Below are 18,572 nucleotides of genomic sequence, written 5' to 3'. Positions count from 1 at the left end.
ATGGGACAGTCACAAGCCTCCCGGTTTTCATCTTAAATATCTTAAATTGTGTTCCGAGGACGAACAAAGCTTTTACAGGTTTGGAACGACATGGGGGTAAGAGATTAATGACAAAATTTTCATTTTGGGGTGGAGTAACCCTTTAAAGGGGTAATTCATCCAAAATTGAAAATTCAGTAATTTACTCATGGTGTTCCAAACCTGTATTCATGACTTTCTTTTTTTCTTCATATGAAGATTTTATCATTATTATAATTATTATTATTATTGTTTTATTTTATTTTTTATTTTTTGTTCATATAATGAAAGTAAATAGTATCCAGTGTTGCTTTGGGGAAAAACAGCAGAAACATTCTTCAAAATATTTCTATTGTGTTCCACCAAAAGAAAAAAGTTAGATAAACAGGTTTTGAATGACATGAGAATTTAATTTTTTTTTGGTTGTACTATCCCTTTAAATTGTATTATGTATATATCAGCATTATATTGCTCTACTTTAGGTCATCTTGTTCTTAAATATTGGTATCGGAAAAACATGTATTGCTTGACCACAGTTAAGAGGCTTTGTCTGTTCTTCATAATTAATTTTCTGTTAATTTAGAAGGATTTGAATGGAAATCCATCTTATTAAATGACCCCCCAAAAAAAAATCTTCATAGGAATCAGATATTGTCTGCATCTGCTCATGTCTGTTTCTGTCTTTTTCTTCTCTTCTTAGGCAATCAAGTGGAACTGTCATAAAGAACAGGTATGCTTGTTAAATCCAATACACAGATCTTCCTACTCCTCACTGGTGCACATCACATACCCGAAGCACAGATGCAGTCACATTTAGCATTGACCAAAATCCAGTCATTTCAATAGGAATCCATGCAATCTGGAGTGAGGGCATTTCTCCATGTTGATTTTGCATTAATTTCAAGTTGCTCACACGAATTTGCAACATTGTCCAACATAACACTGCCTGGTTTAAAAGTGACCTTTGTGTGAGATTTCTACAATGCTACACTATTGACAATAGACCTTTTTTGCCTATGGAAGCTTTCTGAAATTTCGCTAATGTGGCCGCACATTTAAATCACCAGCAGGCTCAATGTATAGGGATATTGAGGCATCATGACTTGAGGAACCTATTGAGGAACACTTTGACAGTATAAGTAACTGTAACTTACTTACTCAACAAGATTCTCTTCAAACGGTTGCTCCACCATGGAAGTAGTTGATCTGAAGGAGAAAAAGATCGGATGAGACTGAGGTCCTGACTCTCTGTGGTCATTAAAAATTCCAGGATGTCCTTCGAAAAAGAGTAGGGGTGTAACCCCGGCGTCCTGGCCAAATTCGCCCATTGGCCTCTGTCCATAATTATGACCTCCTAATCATCCCCATATACTGATTGGCTGGTGTGTGCTGGGCGTTCTGGCACAATATGGCTGCCGTGGCATCATCCAGGTGGATGCTGCACATTGGTGGTGGTTGAGGAGATTGTAAAGTGCTTTGAGTACCCAAAAAAGTGCTATTTATATGTAACAAATTAATTAATAATTTTTGGTAATGCATAATGCTATAGTGCCCCTTGTGGCAGGGTTGACTATGCAGCATGCATTTGACATTCACATATTTGCTAATATATTTTCAAGATACAGATTTAAAGATATTGTGGCTGCAAATTTAGAATTCCTTGTTTTAGTTAAATCATGGACAAAATTATCACTAATTGTGGCCACTATTTAACTAAATTACAACTTGGCTACAAAACCACTTAGAGGAATAGTCCACCCCAAAATTAAATTTCTGTCATTATTTACTCACCCTCATGTAAATACATCCTTTATGACTTTGTGTCTTCTTCATAATAAAAAAGAAAAGTGTTAGTAACCAAACAGTTTTGGTTTCCATTGACTTACATTGTATGGTCAAAAAATTTTATGGAAATCAATGGGAACAAGAAGTATTTCCTGTAGCTCAAATAGTAGAGCATGGCGCTAGCAACCCCAAGATCATGGGTTCGATTCCCAGGGAAAGCAAGAGCTGATCAAATGTAAAAACTGTAACTTGAATGCAATGTAAGTCGCTTTGGATAAAAGCGTCTGCTAAATGCATAAATGTAATGTAAATGTATTTGTTTACCAACATTCTTCAAAATATCTTCTTTTGTGACAAAGAAAGTCGTATAGGTTTGAAATGACATAAGGGTGAATGATGACAGAATTTTCATTTTTGTGTGAACTGTTCATTTAAATAAACTGAACAAATTAAATACAAAGCAATAAGTCATGGGAACAAATTCTTAATTTGTGGCCACAATATCTTTTTTTCTTCTTCCAAATGTCATGTGCAAGGCTTCGTATTTTTTCCGATCTAATTGATCACTTTTTCATTGTGCTCGTGGGATATGAATACAAGCTTTACCATACAGAGAAGCCACCTTATCTCACCAATTCAGGAAGTCGGTGAGGGCACTGGTGTTTTGCCCCAACTCTTTTCGCCTGTTGGAGAGGCCCATTATGGAGTATTCTGTTTAAAACATTCAAACTCCAATCAAAAAGCCTTTCGGAAAATTGCTCGAAAACATTAGTCTTGAAAGCTCATTTGACAAGGACTTTCTCTGAAGAACAATTCCTGACATAATCACAGAGACGCCAAACTTTGTTTTTCACTCGCTCGCTGACCTTTAGATATCGCCTGGTCCATTGTGTGAGATTGAGCGCAGCTGAGTGTAGAGGTGTTTAAATGGAGCCCACAGCACTTCACCACAGGACTTAATATTTCCCCTCTGGTGGACCTGAGCACATGACATTCAATGCACTGTAATTTACTGCCCCTGCACACTTAGTGATTTTTCAACCCACATGTTGAGGATTGATTCCAGCCCGTGCCGAATGACCAGGATGTGCCCCCAAAATCAAACATGGACTAAATTAGGTAGAAAATGTGTTGTTTTGCTCTGACCGCCATTTTGTTTGGAGAAATGAGGGTTATTTATTTCAGCCTGACTGCGTTGTTATTCTTGAGCCAGAGGGCTCTTCATCATTCCCCCGCAAGGAGAAATGGATGAGTTCACCAATCACAATGGTTTTATACTTACATCATCAACATCACCTCAAGCCTCTGTCAATTTGTTATCAGGCTTGTTTCAGGGATGCGGTCATTGTTGCATGATGCAATTTTCCTTCATTTCTCACTCTGGTTTGCAGACCGGTGCTTTTGATTACAATGGAACAAATGATGATGCATCAGAAACCGGGGACTCTGTCCCAAAACTCACCAGTACTTCCATGGGGCTAATTTTTACAATAGCTGATAACAAAGCAGGGAGTTTATTCAGCTGGTTTGCACAAAACAGCACAGAAGAAAAGGCAACCGCGGGAGAGCAGGGTTAAAGAGAGTATTGTCAGGACTTTTTAAGCATCTCCCAATTATTTCTGCACTTTTGATCTTTCCTTGTGTTAACAACGGGAGAGAAAATACAGAAAAACTTCAATTCTGAATAAACTAGAGCAGAATCAAAATCATATCTGGACTAAATTCAATAACAGTTTGATTTATGACATTGCCAAACATTATTAAATGACTCACTCTGAAATACTTGCTTTTGATTGGTCAGTTGGCATTTTGCACTGTTAAATAATGATTGCTAAACTCTGTAACTCCTACATAACTGTGTTTGAAGTGAAGGAGACCTTGCGAAGAAGTATACATTTCGCATACTTTTAAAAAAAGAGTAATTATTATGGAAACGTGAGCTGAATATAATGTTTTCAGACACTTAATTGGATGTTAATTGCAATGAAATGAAATGTATTATAGTTTAAATTTATATTAAATGCAATTAGTTTAACCTTTTGATCCACTTACATCTTTATATATAATTTCATAATTGCTTTTATTGTCCTTGAATTCTGGTTAAAATGTACTGCCCGAATGTACTGACAACCATTTATGGTAAACTTAAATAAAATATTTAAACATAATGACTTAAAATGTACTTTAAAGCATTTGATATTATTAATGTACAAAACACTTTTTAGAAACCGTACTCTCTTTAAGTACAATTAAGTGGCCATTTGTTTCATTAATATTATACGCAATTACCATTTTCTTTTTAAATAACTTTTAAGATTTGAAATACACTAGTACTTTTAGTATATGATTGAATCAAGTGCACTTCTTTTTCACAAGGCAGCCTCCCATCCACCCCTGCAAAAGATGTTTTCATATATTCAAATTTGAATGTAAATTTACTAATCTGTAAAGCAATATATAAAAGTTGCTACTGACTTATTCATGAGTGTTTTCCTGATGTTAAAATTGTTTTACAAATACAGCAGTTTGCTGAGTGCAGCCTCAGCAATAAAATCACTGTTCGGTACTTTTGTCCTGACCAGTTTCGAGCATGCAAACATACTCTTGAGGACAGAACTGTTGAGTGCGCTCTTTTTTGCCACATGAACCATTAATGCACACCACTGTTCTCGTGCTGCAGTGTTTTTAAACAGCAGTTCCTAACACCTGAGCTCTTTACCTTTAAGTGAGATTCTGTACAGTATATTCCAATTCACATGCAGTATGTGACAGTCTTTAACAGAGCTGGAAATGAGATTTATATTTCCCAATTAGATGCTAGCCAAGAATTGTATTTACTTCCTGCATGACAGTACAAAGAGTTCTCTGCATAGATGGATGAAAATTTAAACACCCCTTGAAGTTACTTGGAAAGAAATTTGTTTAGCGCAACATGACTCATCAATATTTTTTGCTCTAATTTCCCAGAAGAGGTAAAAATGGTAAATTTTGAATGTATATGTGCTAAAATATGAATTTTGTCAATGTTTGAGTGTTCACTAGCATATACAGTGTTGTGTATGAAAAAAAAAAAGTTTTTGCCCCTTCCTGTTTTTTTATTTTTTTTATTTTATTCTTTGCATATTTGTCACACGTGAATGATTCAGATCATCAAACAAATTTTAATGTTACACAAATATAACCCAAGTAAATACAAAATGCAGTTTTGAAATAATGATTTCATTTATTAAGGGAAAAAAGCTGTCCAAACTCACCTGGCCCTACGTGAAAAAGTAATTGCCCCCTAAATCTAATTACCTGGTTGTGCCACACTTTGCAGCAATAACTGCAATCAAGCGTGTGCGATGACTGGCAATGAGTCTTTCACATGGCTGTGGAGGCATTTTGGCCCACTCTTCTTTGCAGTATTGTTTTAATTCAGCCACATTGGAGGGTTTTCAAGCATGAAAGGACTGTTTAAGGTCATGCCACAGCATCTCAATCGGATTTCAGTCTTGACATTGATTTGGCCACTCCAAAACCTTAATTTTGTTTTTCTTGAGCCATTCAGAGGTGGACTTCCTGGTGTGTTTGGGATCATTGTCCTGCTGCATAACCCAAGTGCGCTTGAGCTTGAGATCACAAACTGATGGTCGGACATTCTCCTTCAGGATTTTCTGATAGAGTGCAGAATTCATGGTTCCATCAATTATGGCAAGTCTTCCAAGTCCTGAAGCTGCAAAGCAGCCCCAGACCATCACACTACCACCACCATGTTTGACTGTTGGTATGATGTTCTTTTTATGAAATGCTGTGTTGGTTTTGTGCCAGATGTAACGGGACACACACCTTCCAAAAAGTTCAACTTTTGTCTCATCAGTCCACAGAATATTTGCCCAAAAGTCTTGGGGATAATCAAGATATTGTTTTGGCAAATGTGAGACGAGCCTTTGTGTTCTTTTTGGTCAGCAGTGGCTTTTGCCTTGGAACGCTCCCATGGATGCCGTTTTTGCCCAGTCTCTTTCTTATTGTTGAATCATGAACACTGACCTTAATTGAGGCCTGCAGTTCTTTAGATGTTGTTCTGGGCTGGATGAGTCATCGGTTCACCACTGTTACAAGTTTTCTCCATTTGTGGATAATGGCTCTGACAGTGGTTCGCTGGAGTCCCAAAGCCTTAGAAATGGCTTTAAAACCCTTTCCAGACTGATACATGTCAACTATTTTGTTTCTCATCTGTTCTTGAATTTCTTTAGATCACGGCATGATGTGTTGCTCTTTAAGCATGCTTCACTTTGTCAGACAGGTTCTATTTAAGTGATTTCTTGATTCAACAGGTCTGGCAGTAATCAGGCTTGGGTTTGGATAGTGAAATTTAACTCGGCTTTCTAAAATAATGTGGTTAATCACAATTTTTTCATGATTTAACAGGAGGGGGCAATTAATTTTTACTTTACCAGGTAGGTTTGGACAGCTTTTTAATTTTAACATTTAAAAACTGCATTTTGTATTTACTTGCATTATCTTTGTGTAATATTCAAATTAGTTTGATGATCTGAATCTTTTAAGTGTGACAAATATGCAAAAATTAAAAAAAAAAAATTAAAAAATACAGGAAGGGGCACTGTAGATGGCTTCAAACACATGGATTAAACACAAATTTCGATTTCATGGGGCCTTTAAATAATACATATTGTTTTGTTGAGCACTGAAATCAAACATACTTGTAAGACATTCCCCCTTTTTAATTGTTTCCAGCCTTGGTGAGGAGTTTTACCGCGAGGCCATCGAGCACTGCCGCAGTTATAATGCTCGACTTTGTGCTGAACGCTCCATGCGCCTGCCCTTTCTTGACTCCCAAACAGGTGTAGCACAGAGTAACTGCTACATATGGATGGAGAAGACCCATCGTGGGCCAGGTATGTGTTTATGTGTACAGTGTATCACACTTCATTGGTGATTTTGTTGTAAGGTCAAGGTTTTGGATGTTTAAACCATGTCTCTGGTTCTTTTTTTAACCCAGGTGTGGCTCCAGGTCAGCTCTATACTTACCCTGCACGCTGCTGGAGAAAGAAGAGACGGTTAAACATCTTAGAAGATCCACGTCTTGGACCCATCGAGTTTAAAATCGGTGAGAGAGAGCTGGTATTGAGAAAGACAAACATAAATCTTTGTTCCATTTTTGTTGTTTTTTGGGGGGATACTAATAAAATAAATGTTATTATTAAAAATAAATTGTAGTACCAGAAACTTTTGGTATTTATATGATCTGTATTTTTAAACAGACCAAAAAAAAAAAAAAAAAATCCACAAATGAACCAAAAAATAAGTTTTTTTAAAACATTTTTGAAATAAGTCTCTTATTGCTCACCAAGCCTTTTTTTTGTATTTAATTTTTAATTTTTATATTAAAAATACAGTAAAAGAGTAATTTTGTGAAATATTATCACAATTTAAAATATCTGTTTTCTATTTTAATATATTTTAAAATGTAATATATTAATGTGATGTCAAAGCTAAATTTACAGAGGCCAATACTCCAGTCTTAAGTGTCACATGATCCTTCAGAAATTATTCTAATATGCTGACTTGCTGCTCAGCTGTGCACAATGTTCCCTCTAAGTTTTTTCTTGCTGAGCAAAACTTTTCTCTATTGGGCGAACATTTTGGCCACCTGAGCAAAAACATTCTTTACCAGACCTGTACAGTGCACACACAAAAAAGTGCGTAATTTGAATTGACCCGTACTGATGCTCATTTTAGGTTACCTGAGAAAACATTTTTACAGTGCTCCGTTACTAAGAAATTCTATTAAAATAATAATAATAAAAAAATCTTATGCGGAGCAGTTCAATTCTTTATTATAATATAATATAATATACAAAAATAAGCAGATACTTCTCATGAATTCCCTTTTTGAGATTATTAGGTTTATAATATAATTTAAAAATAATCTGAAGCATTTAAACTGATAGAATAGAATAGAATAGAAAACAAACTTAAAGGGATAGTTCACCCAAAAATGAAAATTTGATGTTTATCTGCTTACCCTCTGGGCATCCAAGATGTAGGTGACTTTGTTTCTTCAGTAGAACACAAACGAATATTTTTAACTCAAACCGTTGCAGTCTGTCAGTCATATAATGTCAGTCAATGGCAGTGATGGGAATAACGGCGTTATAAATAAACGGCGTTATTTTTTTCAGTAAAGAGTAATCAAACTAATTACTGTTTCCCCCGTTACAACACCGTTACCGTTTACTGACAATAAAATGTGGCGTTACTATATTATATTATTAGAATTTAATTTTTCAGTTCATCTGAATGGATGCGCAGTGTAGCTGTATTTGACGTACCATAAGCTCTAGTGTGAAGGCGCACGACTCGCCTTCACTTTCTCTCACATACACGCACGCAAAGAAAGATACAGAGCAAGAGAGTCTTTCATAACATGCAGAATTGACGCGCTACATGTAAACGATATTCTTTGTTGTATTTTCCTGTCAAAATAACGGAGTTCCTGTGGAATTCTTCAGCTTTTAAGAACTGCCGGGTTCTCTGGTAGTAGGCGGGGCTAATGCGCTAACCACAATATCATTGGCTGGCGCTCACCTATTGTCGTCCCTGTTTTGATTTCAGCAAATCAATTAGAGCGAACGCAGACAACGTGATTAATATTCATGAACCCAGCAGCTCATTAATCCTTAGTGCGTTTTATATTGATGACAAATATGCATTCATACTTGGTTATCGAATTACTAAATTTCTATCATCATATAATATTAAATTATCATAATATTATATTATAATGCTTGACTGACTGATACTAAGTGTCAGTAGATACATAGTGTAGATTAATGTACAATGTTTTATAATAATAATGTATTCTCTTTAGTGTCCATTTCATTAATTTAACATATTTAATACTGGGGGCATCAAAAGTTATTTGACATTTGAATTTTTTTTTTTTAAATAACGCAATAGTTACTTTCCCTGGTAATTAGTTACTTTTATAATGATGTAACTCAGGTACTATTTGTGAGAAGTAACTAGTAACTATAACTAATTACTTTTTTAAAGTAACGTGCCCAACACTGGTCAATGGTACTCACGGCTTTGAGAGAAAAAAAAACATACACAGACAAAATCAAATTAAACCCTGCGGCTCGTGATGATACATTGAGGTCTAAAAACATGAAATGATCAGTCTGTGCAAGAAACTGAACAGTATTTATATAATTTTTTACCTCTGATCCGCCGCCCGGTCCAACTGTCCTGAGCTCGTTCATGCAACAGCCGGTGCGTGACGTGTCTTCTTCTTCTAGCTTTACGGCGGATCACAGACTTATAAGTGCATTACCACCATCTATCTCTCAAATGGACCATTGACACTCCTAATTGAGATTATAGATAGAGTGTCCATTTGAGAGATAGGTGTCGGTAATGCACTTATAAGTCTGTGATCCGTGAACGTGAATTATTATATAGTTATTTAAACATCCCTATGTAGTTGAGTTTGCACACATACTACACCTGCGTGTAACTGTAAATGTCTCGGGAGTTTTGTTACCGTTTTGTGCCCATCATCTGCTATTTCCACCACTTAATCAAGCCATTGTTCTTTAATACACGATGACGTTTTATTTCACATGTCATTGCGTATGCGTTGGCTTTCGTGTTGAGCTATTTTGCCCGGAACCATTAAAGTATTCAATTTCTACAGTGCATAATTTCGTGGACATCTTTCTCTTTCTATGATGAAACCTGTAAACCGCATTTACCGATTCTAACTCTATAGCGACACAGATTCTATAGCGTTTTGGCCGAGAATTGTAATTATTTTGCATTTATTAGAATTCAGTCAAATGGCTTTTTGGTTGTGCTGTGTAGTAGTTTTATGGAAACCGTTTTTGTAACATTATAAATGTATTTACAGCCACTTTTGATTAATTTAATACACCCTTTTTTGGGACACATGGTTTTGTATACCCTGTTGAAAAAAAAACAGTATGGTTATGTTTTGAAGCATGGCAGCTGGTTTGAGCTGGTTTAAGCTGGTCCATAGTTGGTCATGAGCTGGTTTAAGCTGGTCCTGATCTGATTATAAGCTGGTCCTGAGCAGCAGCTTGTTGCTTATGACCAGCTTATGACCAGTTTAGGATCAGCTCATAACCAGCTGCCATGCTTTAAAACATACCTAACCAGCATATGCTGTTTTTTTTTGTTTGTTTTTTTCCAACAGGGTAATCTTGTAAATATATAGTGGTTTTTATTGGATTCATTGCTTTGCTATATGGCTTCTACAAGTGTGTAATTTCTCATCAAATTACAGGTTTTGTGTGAGACTGTTTATGGTTTTACATGCAATCTCTGTACGTTTTCTTTACTTTAAGACTTCAAACAAATGACAGAAACACTGTCTGGCCTAGTCTTTTATGGGTTGCCTAGAAATTCCTTGGTGTGACAATTGCGGTGTGTTTCCAGACTATGAAGCAGCACTAAAGAAGGAAGGGGGTGTTCCTGAGGGTCCTGTTCTGGAGTCACTCCTCAGTGGAGAACTGCTGGATAAGAAGGTTGAAACAAAGGAGGAGGAACCCATGAGTGAATGCCAGGTAAGAAAGGTTCCTCAGCTGTGGTTTGCTCCCCCTAGAATGGTTTTGTAGACACAACACACTCAGTAGTTAACTAAATAAAGAGTGGTTTTTACACACTCTGCCCTGAAGTACACACTAAGACACTGTCGCCATGTGTTGTCTTTGGTACCCAAAACGCTCTTCCCACCACTCCATTCAACATTTCTTTCTGCTTTCTATTGCCGTTTTCCTCTCCCTTCCTCTCTCTACCCTTCTGATTTCTCTGTAGTACTTGTGTCTGTTTTTGGCAGTAACACAAATCCCTGCAGGGCTGACACACCCCCACTGGCAGACTTCCTTGTTAACCACAAAGTGTGTATGTTTGTAAGTGTATTTTTGTTATTGTGTGTGTGTCTATGTCAGTACGTTTGACAAAGTTGTTGTATTGATTTTGCAGAGTGCGGTTGCACATTTTCAACGTCTCAGGGTTTACGGGTACTTACATTTGACCGTGTTGACGTGTGAATGCTTATAGATCCTAATGAACTCACTTGTCAGTCGATGGAGCTGTCACTAGTGTCACCACCCTCACTGTTCTGCACACAACATGACATCTATCCCAGGGGTGGACAGTTAACCAATTAGCACTTCAATTAAGAGTCACTCTTTAGAGTGCTTCGTCCCCTGGGAGCAGACCTGTGATCCTGCTGCTTGCTTCGCCTCAGGCCCCAGCAGGAGTTAAAAAGCTGTGCGCCTCTCTGCTACCGCTGTTCACTTCCCACAGCCACATATTATGAGTGCGCTTACAGTTGTGCACTTGCTAGGTAATCATCACAGTTAAGACCCCGATAAACTTCAGGTGAAGTCAAAGAACAAACTGATGTGACGTCATTTTGAACAAAAACAGTTAACGTCCCGATACACTTCAAGCAAAAAAAGAACAAACTGGTATGACGTCATTTCAACAAAACAGCTTAGGCCTCAATAAACTTCAAGTAAGAAGAATGAGCTGGTGTAATGACCAAGCAGAAGAACGAGCTGGTGTAATGTCATTTGTAGAAAAAAAAAAAAAAACCTGGCAAGGCCACAATATTCTTCCAGCGAAACTGAAGAACTAGCTGGTGTCACACCATTTCGAACAAAAACAGCCAACAGCTAAAGCCCTGATGTACATTAAGCGAAATCGAAGAACGAACTGGTGTGATATTATTTTGGACAAAAACAGCTAATGCCCTGATACACTTCAATTGAAATTAAAGGGTTAGTAGACGGTAGCTCGGGGAGAAGAATTGCTGAATAAGTTATGTTATTATTGTTTTCTTAGTGCACAAAAAGTATTCTTGTACCTTTGTAAAATTACGGTTGAACCCCTGATGTCACATGGACTATTTTACCGATGTCCTTACTATGTTTCTGTGCCTTGATCGTGGTAATATCCTTGCTGTCTATGGAGGATCAGAGAGCTCTCAGATTTCATCCAAAATATCTTAATTTGTGTTCCGAAGATGAATGAAGGTCTTACAGGTTTGGAACGACATGAGGGTGAGCAATTAATGACAGAATTTTCATTTTTGGGGGAACTATCCCTATAAAGAAAGAAACAGAATGACATCATTTCGAACAAAAATAGCTAAGGCTCCGATATACAACCCGAATTCCGGAAATGTTGGGACGTTTTTTTGAAAAATTTGAATAAAATGAAAACTAAAAGAATTTCAAACCACATGAGCCGATATTTTATTCACAATAGAACATAGATAACATAAATGTTTAAACTGAGAAATCAGCTCATTTCAAATTTGATGCCTGCTACAGGTCTCAAAATAGTTGGGACGGGGGCAAGTTTACCATGGTGTAGCATCTCCTCTTCTTTTCAAAATGGTCTGAAGACGTCTGGGCATCGAGGCTATGAGTTTCTGGAGTTTTGGTGTTGGAATTTGGTCCCATTCTTGCCTGATATAGGTGTCCAGCTGCTGAAGAGTTCGTGGTCGTCTTTGACGTATTTTTCGTTTAATGATGCGCTAAATGTTCTCTATAGGTGAAAGGTCTGGGCTGCAGGCAAGCCAATTCAGCACCCGGACTCTTCTACTATGAAGCCATGCTGTTGTAATAGCTGCAGTATGTGGTTTTGCATTGTCCTGCTGAAATACACGTCGTCTGGAGGGGACCATAGGACCACCTCATCCGACCATAGAACACTTTTCCACTTTGAAACAGTCCATTTTAAATGAGCCTTGGCCCACAGGACACGACGGCGCTTCTGGACCATGTTCACATACGGCTTCCTTTTTGCATGATAGAGCTTTAGTTGGCATCTGCAGATGGCACGGCGGATTGTGTTTACTGACAGTCGTTTCTGGAAGTATTCCTGAGCCCATTTAGTAACGTCAATGACAGAATCATGCCGATGAGTGATGCAATGTCGTATGAGGGCCCGAAGACCACGGGCTTCCAACAAAGGTCTTCGGCCTTGTCCCTTACGCATTTCTCCAGTTTCTCTGAATCTTTTGATGATGTTATGCAGAGTAGATGATGAGATTTGTAAAGCCTTTGCAATTTGATGTTGAGGAACGTTGTTTTTAAAGTATTCCACAATCTTTTTACGCACTCTTTCACAGATTGGAGAGCCTCTGCCCATCTTTACTTCTGAGAGACTCTGCCTCTCTAAGACATCCCTTTTATAGCTAATCATGTTACAGACCTGATGTCAATGAACTTAATTAGTTTGTAGATGTTCTCCCAGCTGAATATTTTCAACATTTATTGCTTTTTCAGCCCTTTGTTGCCCTCGTGCCAACATTTTTGAGACCTGTAGCATCAAATTTGAAATTAGCTCATTTAGTGGATAAAAGTGTACAATTTCTCAGTTTAACCATTTGTTATGTTCTCTATGTTCTATTGTGAATAAAATATTGGCTCATGTGATTTGAAAGTCTTTTAGTTTTCATTTTATTCAAATTTAAAAAACGTCTCAACATTTCCGGAATTCGGGTTGTATTTCAAACAAAAATAAAAACAGGCCAAAATGATGTTTGTTTTCAGGATTTTGAAACAGCTTGCCAGGAAAGTTTGCTCTGGCTAGTAAACACTTTCAAACCACCGTTGGTCAGTGCAAATAAAGCGAAGCCACAAACCATACCCACTTGTTATGTTATCGCTTGCATAAAAGGTTGGTGTGGTTTGTGGCTTCTCTTTATTTGTTATGGAAATCTTCTTCGGTGCAGACACAAGTACAAACATGAACACACTGGAGAACAAAAACGGCTAACACTCCGATATAAGTGAAATCGAAGAATTAACTTGTGTGACATAATTTCGAACAAAAACAGCCAAGGCCCCAATATACTTCAATTGAAATCCAATAACGAAGTTCATACATCACAAATACTGTTGCAATGCAAGAAGCACAACTCACACTGAAGTCACAAACTAAGCAGATTTCTGATGGTCAATGCAGCGAATTTGCGTGACTAACTTAATCTTTCTGAAATCTTTTTGAAATGGCTGGATTTCACCTACGAAAATTCACCAAACATTGGTAAATGTGACAGCACCTATAGTATTTCTCATACTTAGGGTTATACCCTGACAACATCGGACATGACAGTAGTCGCGTCATGTCGAGACACAACAGCTTGAGACTGTCTACACAAGATGCACCAAAGTGAATGTTCCAAATACATTTGTCCCATTTTTGGAAATACAGCAAGTGGGTGCAATACATCTGAAAAAGGGTTTACTTTTGGCTGCTTATCATCTCGTCATTGACACTGCACTGCATTACTAATTTTAATGGGCTCTATTTGCTTTTGGCATGTTGTGTCACACTGTTCGTATCCAGTGTAGACACAGTGTTAATAATCTGATCAAACTCATAACCCTAGGTATTTATTTACCCTAAAACTTTTGCCATCCAACTCACTCCATGATGCACATTAATGATACCTGAAATTTATCTTTATTCACCGTTATATAACAACTAATCTAAATGTTCAAAAGACTGTTGCAACTAGACCCTTAAGTTTTTTTGTGTTTATTCAAGCAACTCTAACCCTTTGTCTGCATTGTAAACCTGCATGAATTACTTAATACCATTACAAGCTAATGTTTACAGTGAACTAATATAAAGAATATTTTTCCATATGGTTTTTCTTATGGTCTGCTATTCTCTCACTCATCTTTCCTGCACCAGCTTGTTTGACATTCTAGTATTGTTCATACAGTACAGCTGACTCATATGTGCTGGTCTTTCCTTGTGGTCACAGAAGCTGCTGGTGGGAGATTTTCCTCACGAGTTGGACATGGATGAGATGGAGGAGGATGTTCCCAAACGCAAGAATCGCACCAAAGGACGGGTAAAACACATGCAGCAATAACATGTTCTGCAGTCACTAATTAATTAGTATGAATCATACTGATACTAGAGTGAATCATACAGTTTTGTAGGCTGATTACTCACAAGACTCAACTGGTTTTGCTTCAAAATACATCTCAACATTGGCAATCAAGTGCTGAGCCAAAAGTATATGGGCCTGGGTCATAATTTTGTGTACCTTTAATGTTTTTGATGTGAATAGATGGATTTTCTAGAGTTTGACTAGATGTATTTCTGCTAATCTTTTAGAAGGTGATAAGTGATTTTGCTCTTGTAACTATGCAGTATTATATGGTCAGAAGCATTTTATTATTTACATTCAGTATTGTTTTGTTTCCTGCTGTCAGAACAAACCTGATATCGTTTTTTGGGTTGCAACTGACCAGTTGAGAACCTCTGCTCTTGGTAGCAATTAGACCCGCAACCCAAGGTTTTGTATTAATATCTCACAGGTTTGCAGTGAGCCCTGCAGGTTCTTTTGTTTAATCTAAGATTCCTGTTTCTTCAAGGCTGCTGTCTGAACAAAGCAGGCCATTGTAGCTCATCAGCCATTGATCCATTATGGCTGTTTAGCACATCTCCAGGTTTGATCCCTGCGTAGCTTTCATCATTGCGTTCCACTGGCTTTGTGTTGATTCAAAGCAGCTCCTTCCGAACAGCCGTGAAAAACCTCCTTTAATACCACTTTAAAGACAACACCTGATGTGTGATAGCACACTGAAAACAGGGCTAAGTTCATTGGTAATTATAACCACACATACATGAAAGGCTGGAATCGTAAGTGGTTCTGTACAGAAATGCATTCAAGGCATGAAATAACCACAGCCTGAAGAAAGAAGACTTTACAAAATTGCTGTTTTTGTTGAGATACAAGGTTCACAAGTGAAATAAGATGAGGCATGTGGATTTAAATATTGTATATGATGAATTTGACACAAATTTACATGATAATACATATCTATGCAGAAACTGGAGGCAAAATTCTTAAATTTCGTTAAAACAGAAATGTATACTTGTTGATGGTAAAATATTAAATTAACCAAATTAAATTATTTTTTTATTTTTTTTATTTTTTTATTCTACCTACATGTGAAATCAAATGTAATTTACAGGACAATGTATGGTGCACAACCCTGACAGAAATGCATGCAAGTTTTAGTAGTCAAGTCGAGCAGAATTACAAACAAGGATAACAAACAGAATGTCTTCGATTCAGTCCCTAGAATCTCTCACCTTCTGTGCTGTTAATTGGGGCACACTACTTCCTCTAAGATCTCTCACACCCCACATAGTTATCCGGCAGTGTGTGGAAGAGATGCTGTGATAATTGTGTGCTAGGTGTAATTAATGCTGTGTAAGAGGATTTGCTTGAAGCTTGAAGGAGGAAGTGGGACGGGGGCTCCGCCAGGCCAAAATAACAATGCTTCTCTAGCTGCACCTGTGTAAAATAGACTGGTTGCCAACTGTAAATTAATCTGTGTGTGTTTACATGCGATTTTTGATGTGTCCAGGCATGTGGTGTTGGGGGGATGAGAAAGAGACAGGAACCAGCATCCTTAGAGGATCGAGACAAGCCATATGTGTGTGACAGTGAGTATCATGCGCAAATAAACAAAAGAACGCAGAATAGATTTCTACATTCATTATTAAACACAGCATGGGGAAAGGAATAGTAGAACTAGTAACAGAGAACCATATAGCCATATAAACATGCAGTTCTCCTGATAATGGGACATTTAATGTCAAGTTTCATTGTGTCGAGTTATCTTGCATAGTGTGACAACATTCCCTGCTGTTCTCATGGGCAACAATGGTGGAAATGTTTATATACATGAATGCGAATAGATAAAATATTTATTTACTAAATATTATTATACAGATATAATACTTTTAATTATAAATTAATTTGATTTAATTAAATTAAAATGTAATAAATTTTAATTGTTAAATTGTTAAAATTAATTTAATTAAAATAATGATTGAGAGTAAATATTAACAATAACAGTATAATTAAAAATACTACTACTAATAATATGTATATATTAACTAGTATTTTACAAATACAATACTATATATATATATATATATATATATATATATATATATATATATATATATATATATATATATATATATATATATATATATATATATATATATATATATATATATATTAAATTTAAATTAGTGCTGTCAAGCGATTAAGCGCGATTAATCTCATCCAAAATTAAAGGTTTTGTTTACATAATATACGTGTGTGTACTCTGTATATTTATTATGTATAAATACACACACATGCATGTATATATTTAAGAAAAATATGTTATGTAAATGTATTTATATATAATCTAAATTATATGAATATAAACTTATACATGTAAATATTTTCCAAATATATACTGTATGTGTGTGTGTGTTTATATATATATATATATATATATAATAAATATACACAGTACACTATTACACACACATACAGTATTATGTAAACAAAACCTTTATTTTGATGCGATTAATCACGATTAATTGTTTGACAGCACTAATTAAATTCAAATGAATTTGAATTCTTAAATTATATACAATAAATTAATCAAAATTACTTAATATTATTAATAATATTATTAATACTTATTATTATAATACTTATTATTAATAATAATAATTACTACTATACAATATAATACTTATTAAAATGAGGTATTATTAATAATTAATTAAAATATAATTGTAATTATTACATTTTAAAATTAAATTGATTAAAATAGTGATTGATAGTAAATATTAACAATAACAGTGTTATTATTATTATGAATATTAATATTAATATTAATATTATTAATAATAATAACAACAGCAACACTCATGTAATAGCTATTAGCTATTTGCTAATAGCTATACAATATAATATTTACAAATAATTTTAATTCTTGAATTAAAATAAAATTAACTGTATTTATTCTATTGTAAAATTATTTATTTATTTATTTATGACAAGATTAACCAAACTACAAATGAAACAATTCAACTCTTTTTATTTCCTTGTGTGTTTCTTTGTGTATAGTTTGTGGGAAGCGCTACAAGAACCGTCCAGGTTTGAGTTACCATTACACTCACACACACCTGGCAGACGAGGAGGGTGAGGAAGACTCCGAACGGCACACACTGCCCTTCCAGCGCAAGAACAACCACAAACGTGAGCCCAGCATCAGCCTCAGCCATGGATTACACACTCATACCACAACCCACAGAGTACCACTATTCTAACACAACTCACCCACTCTCATACCCCTTTTCCACTGACCCCGGTGCTGGTGCTGGAGCCGCTGTCCAATCTAGCCCTGTTCCACGCATTTCCAATGAATTAAAGGTGCTTCTGGCCTGGACCAAATTGACTCGGCCTCATAATCCTGCTGGTCTTAAACCAGGCACCATTATCGCCAGGAACCAGGGGCGGCATTCACTTAAAGTTTACAAAACTACTCATGACCGAACTAGATCGTTCATTCTAATCAACAGAGCTGACTGGAAGTGCGCAATGCAGCAGTTGACTCCCTGTTCTGCCCTCTTGTTCCTACTTTTGTTGTGCTGCACAGCTACTCCAGCCACTTTATTTTCCCCATCTGTCTGAAATAAAAAGATTTTATTTACAAATATGTGTGAATTGATTACTATGAATTTTATTCTTTTTATACTGAACTCCTATAATATTAACAGTTTTCTTCTTTCTTTGTTCTTGTGGTGAATTAACATCGTTATTAAGTATTTTGTCATCAACAACAACGCCTGGATCCATTTGGCGTTATATTCTGTGGGTTTCCATAGACACATAGAAACGAATATCT

General features: G+C 36.2%; 1 protein-coding gene across 8 annotated transcripts in view; it reads left to right on the top strand.

Annotated features, from left to right (window-relative positions):
• Nucleotides 1-18,572, top strand: part of dpf1 (double PHD fingers 1) — a 64,855-nt gene that overhangs the window by 19,781 nt on the left and 26,502 nt on the right. For 7 of the 8 annotated variants that reach the window (XM_058744457.1, XM_058744455.1, XM_058744456.1 and 4 more), the window contains 7 exons: nt 719-748; nt 6,541-6,701; nt 6,806-6,913; nt 10,267-10,394; nt 14,621-14,710; nt 16,242-16,320; nt 17,792-17,923. In XM_058744457.1, the coding sequence (XP_058600440.1) occupies nt 719-748; nt 6,541-6,701; nt 6,806-6,913; nt 10,267-10,394; nt 14,621-14,710; nt 16,242-16,320; nt 17,792-17,923 (728 nt within the window). Of the gene's footprint in view, nt 1-718; nt 749-6,540; nt 6,702-6,805; nt 6,914-10,266; nt 10,395-14,620; nt 14,711-16,241; nt 16,321-17,791; nt 18,355-18,572 lie in introns of those variants that run through there. The other variant, XM_058744462.1, reaches the window with a different exon arrangement.

Source organism: Onychostoma macrolepis, chromosome 15, assembly GCF_012432095.1.
Source record: "Onychostoma macrolepis isolate SWU-2019 chromosome 15, ASM1243209v1, whole genome shotgun sequence".
NCBI lineage: Eukaryota > Metazoa > Chordata > Actinopteri > Cypriniformes > Cyprinidae > Onychostoma > Onychostoma macrolepis.
The sequence above is the reverse complement of the archived record's forward strand: the minus strand, read 5'-3'. Positions and strand labels throughout refer to the sequence as shown.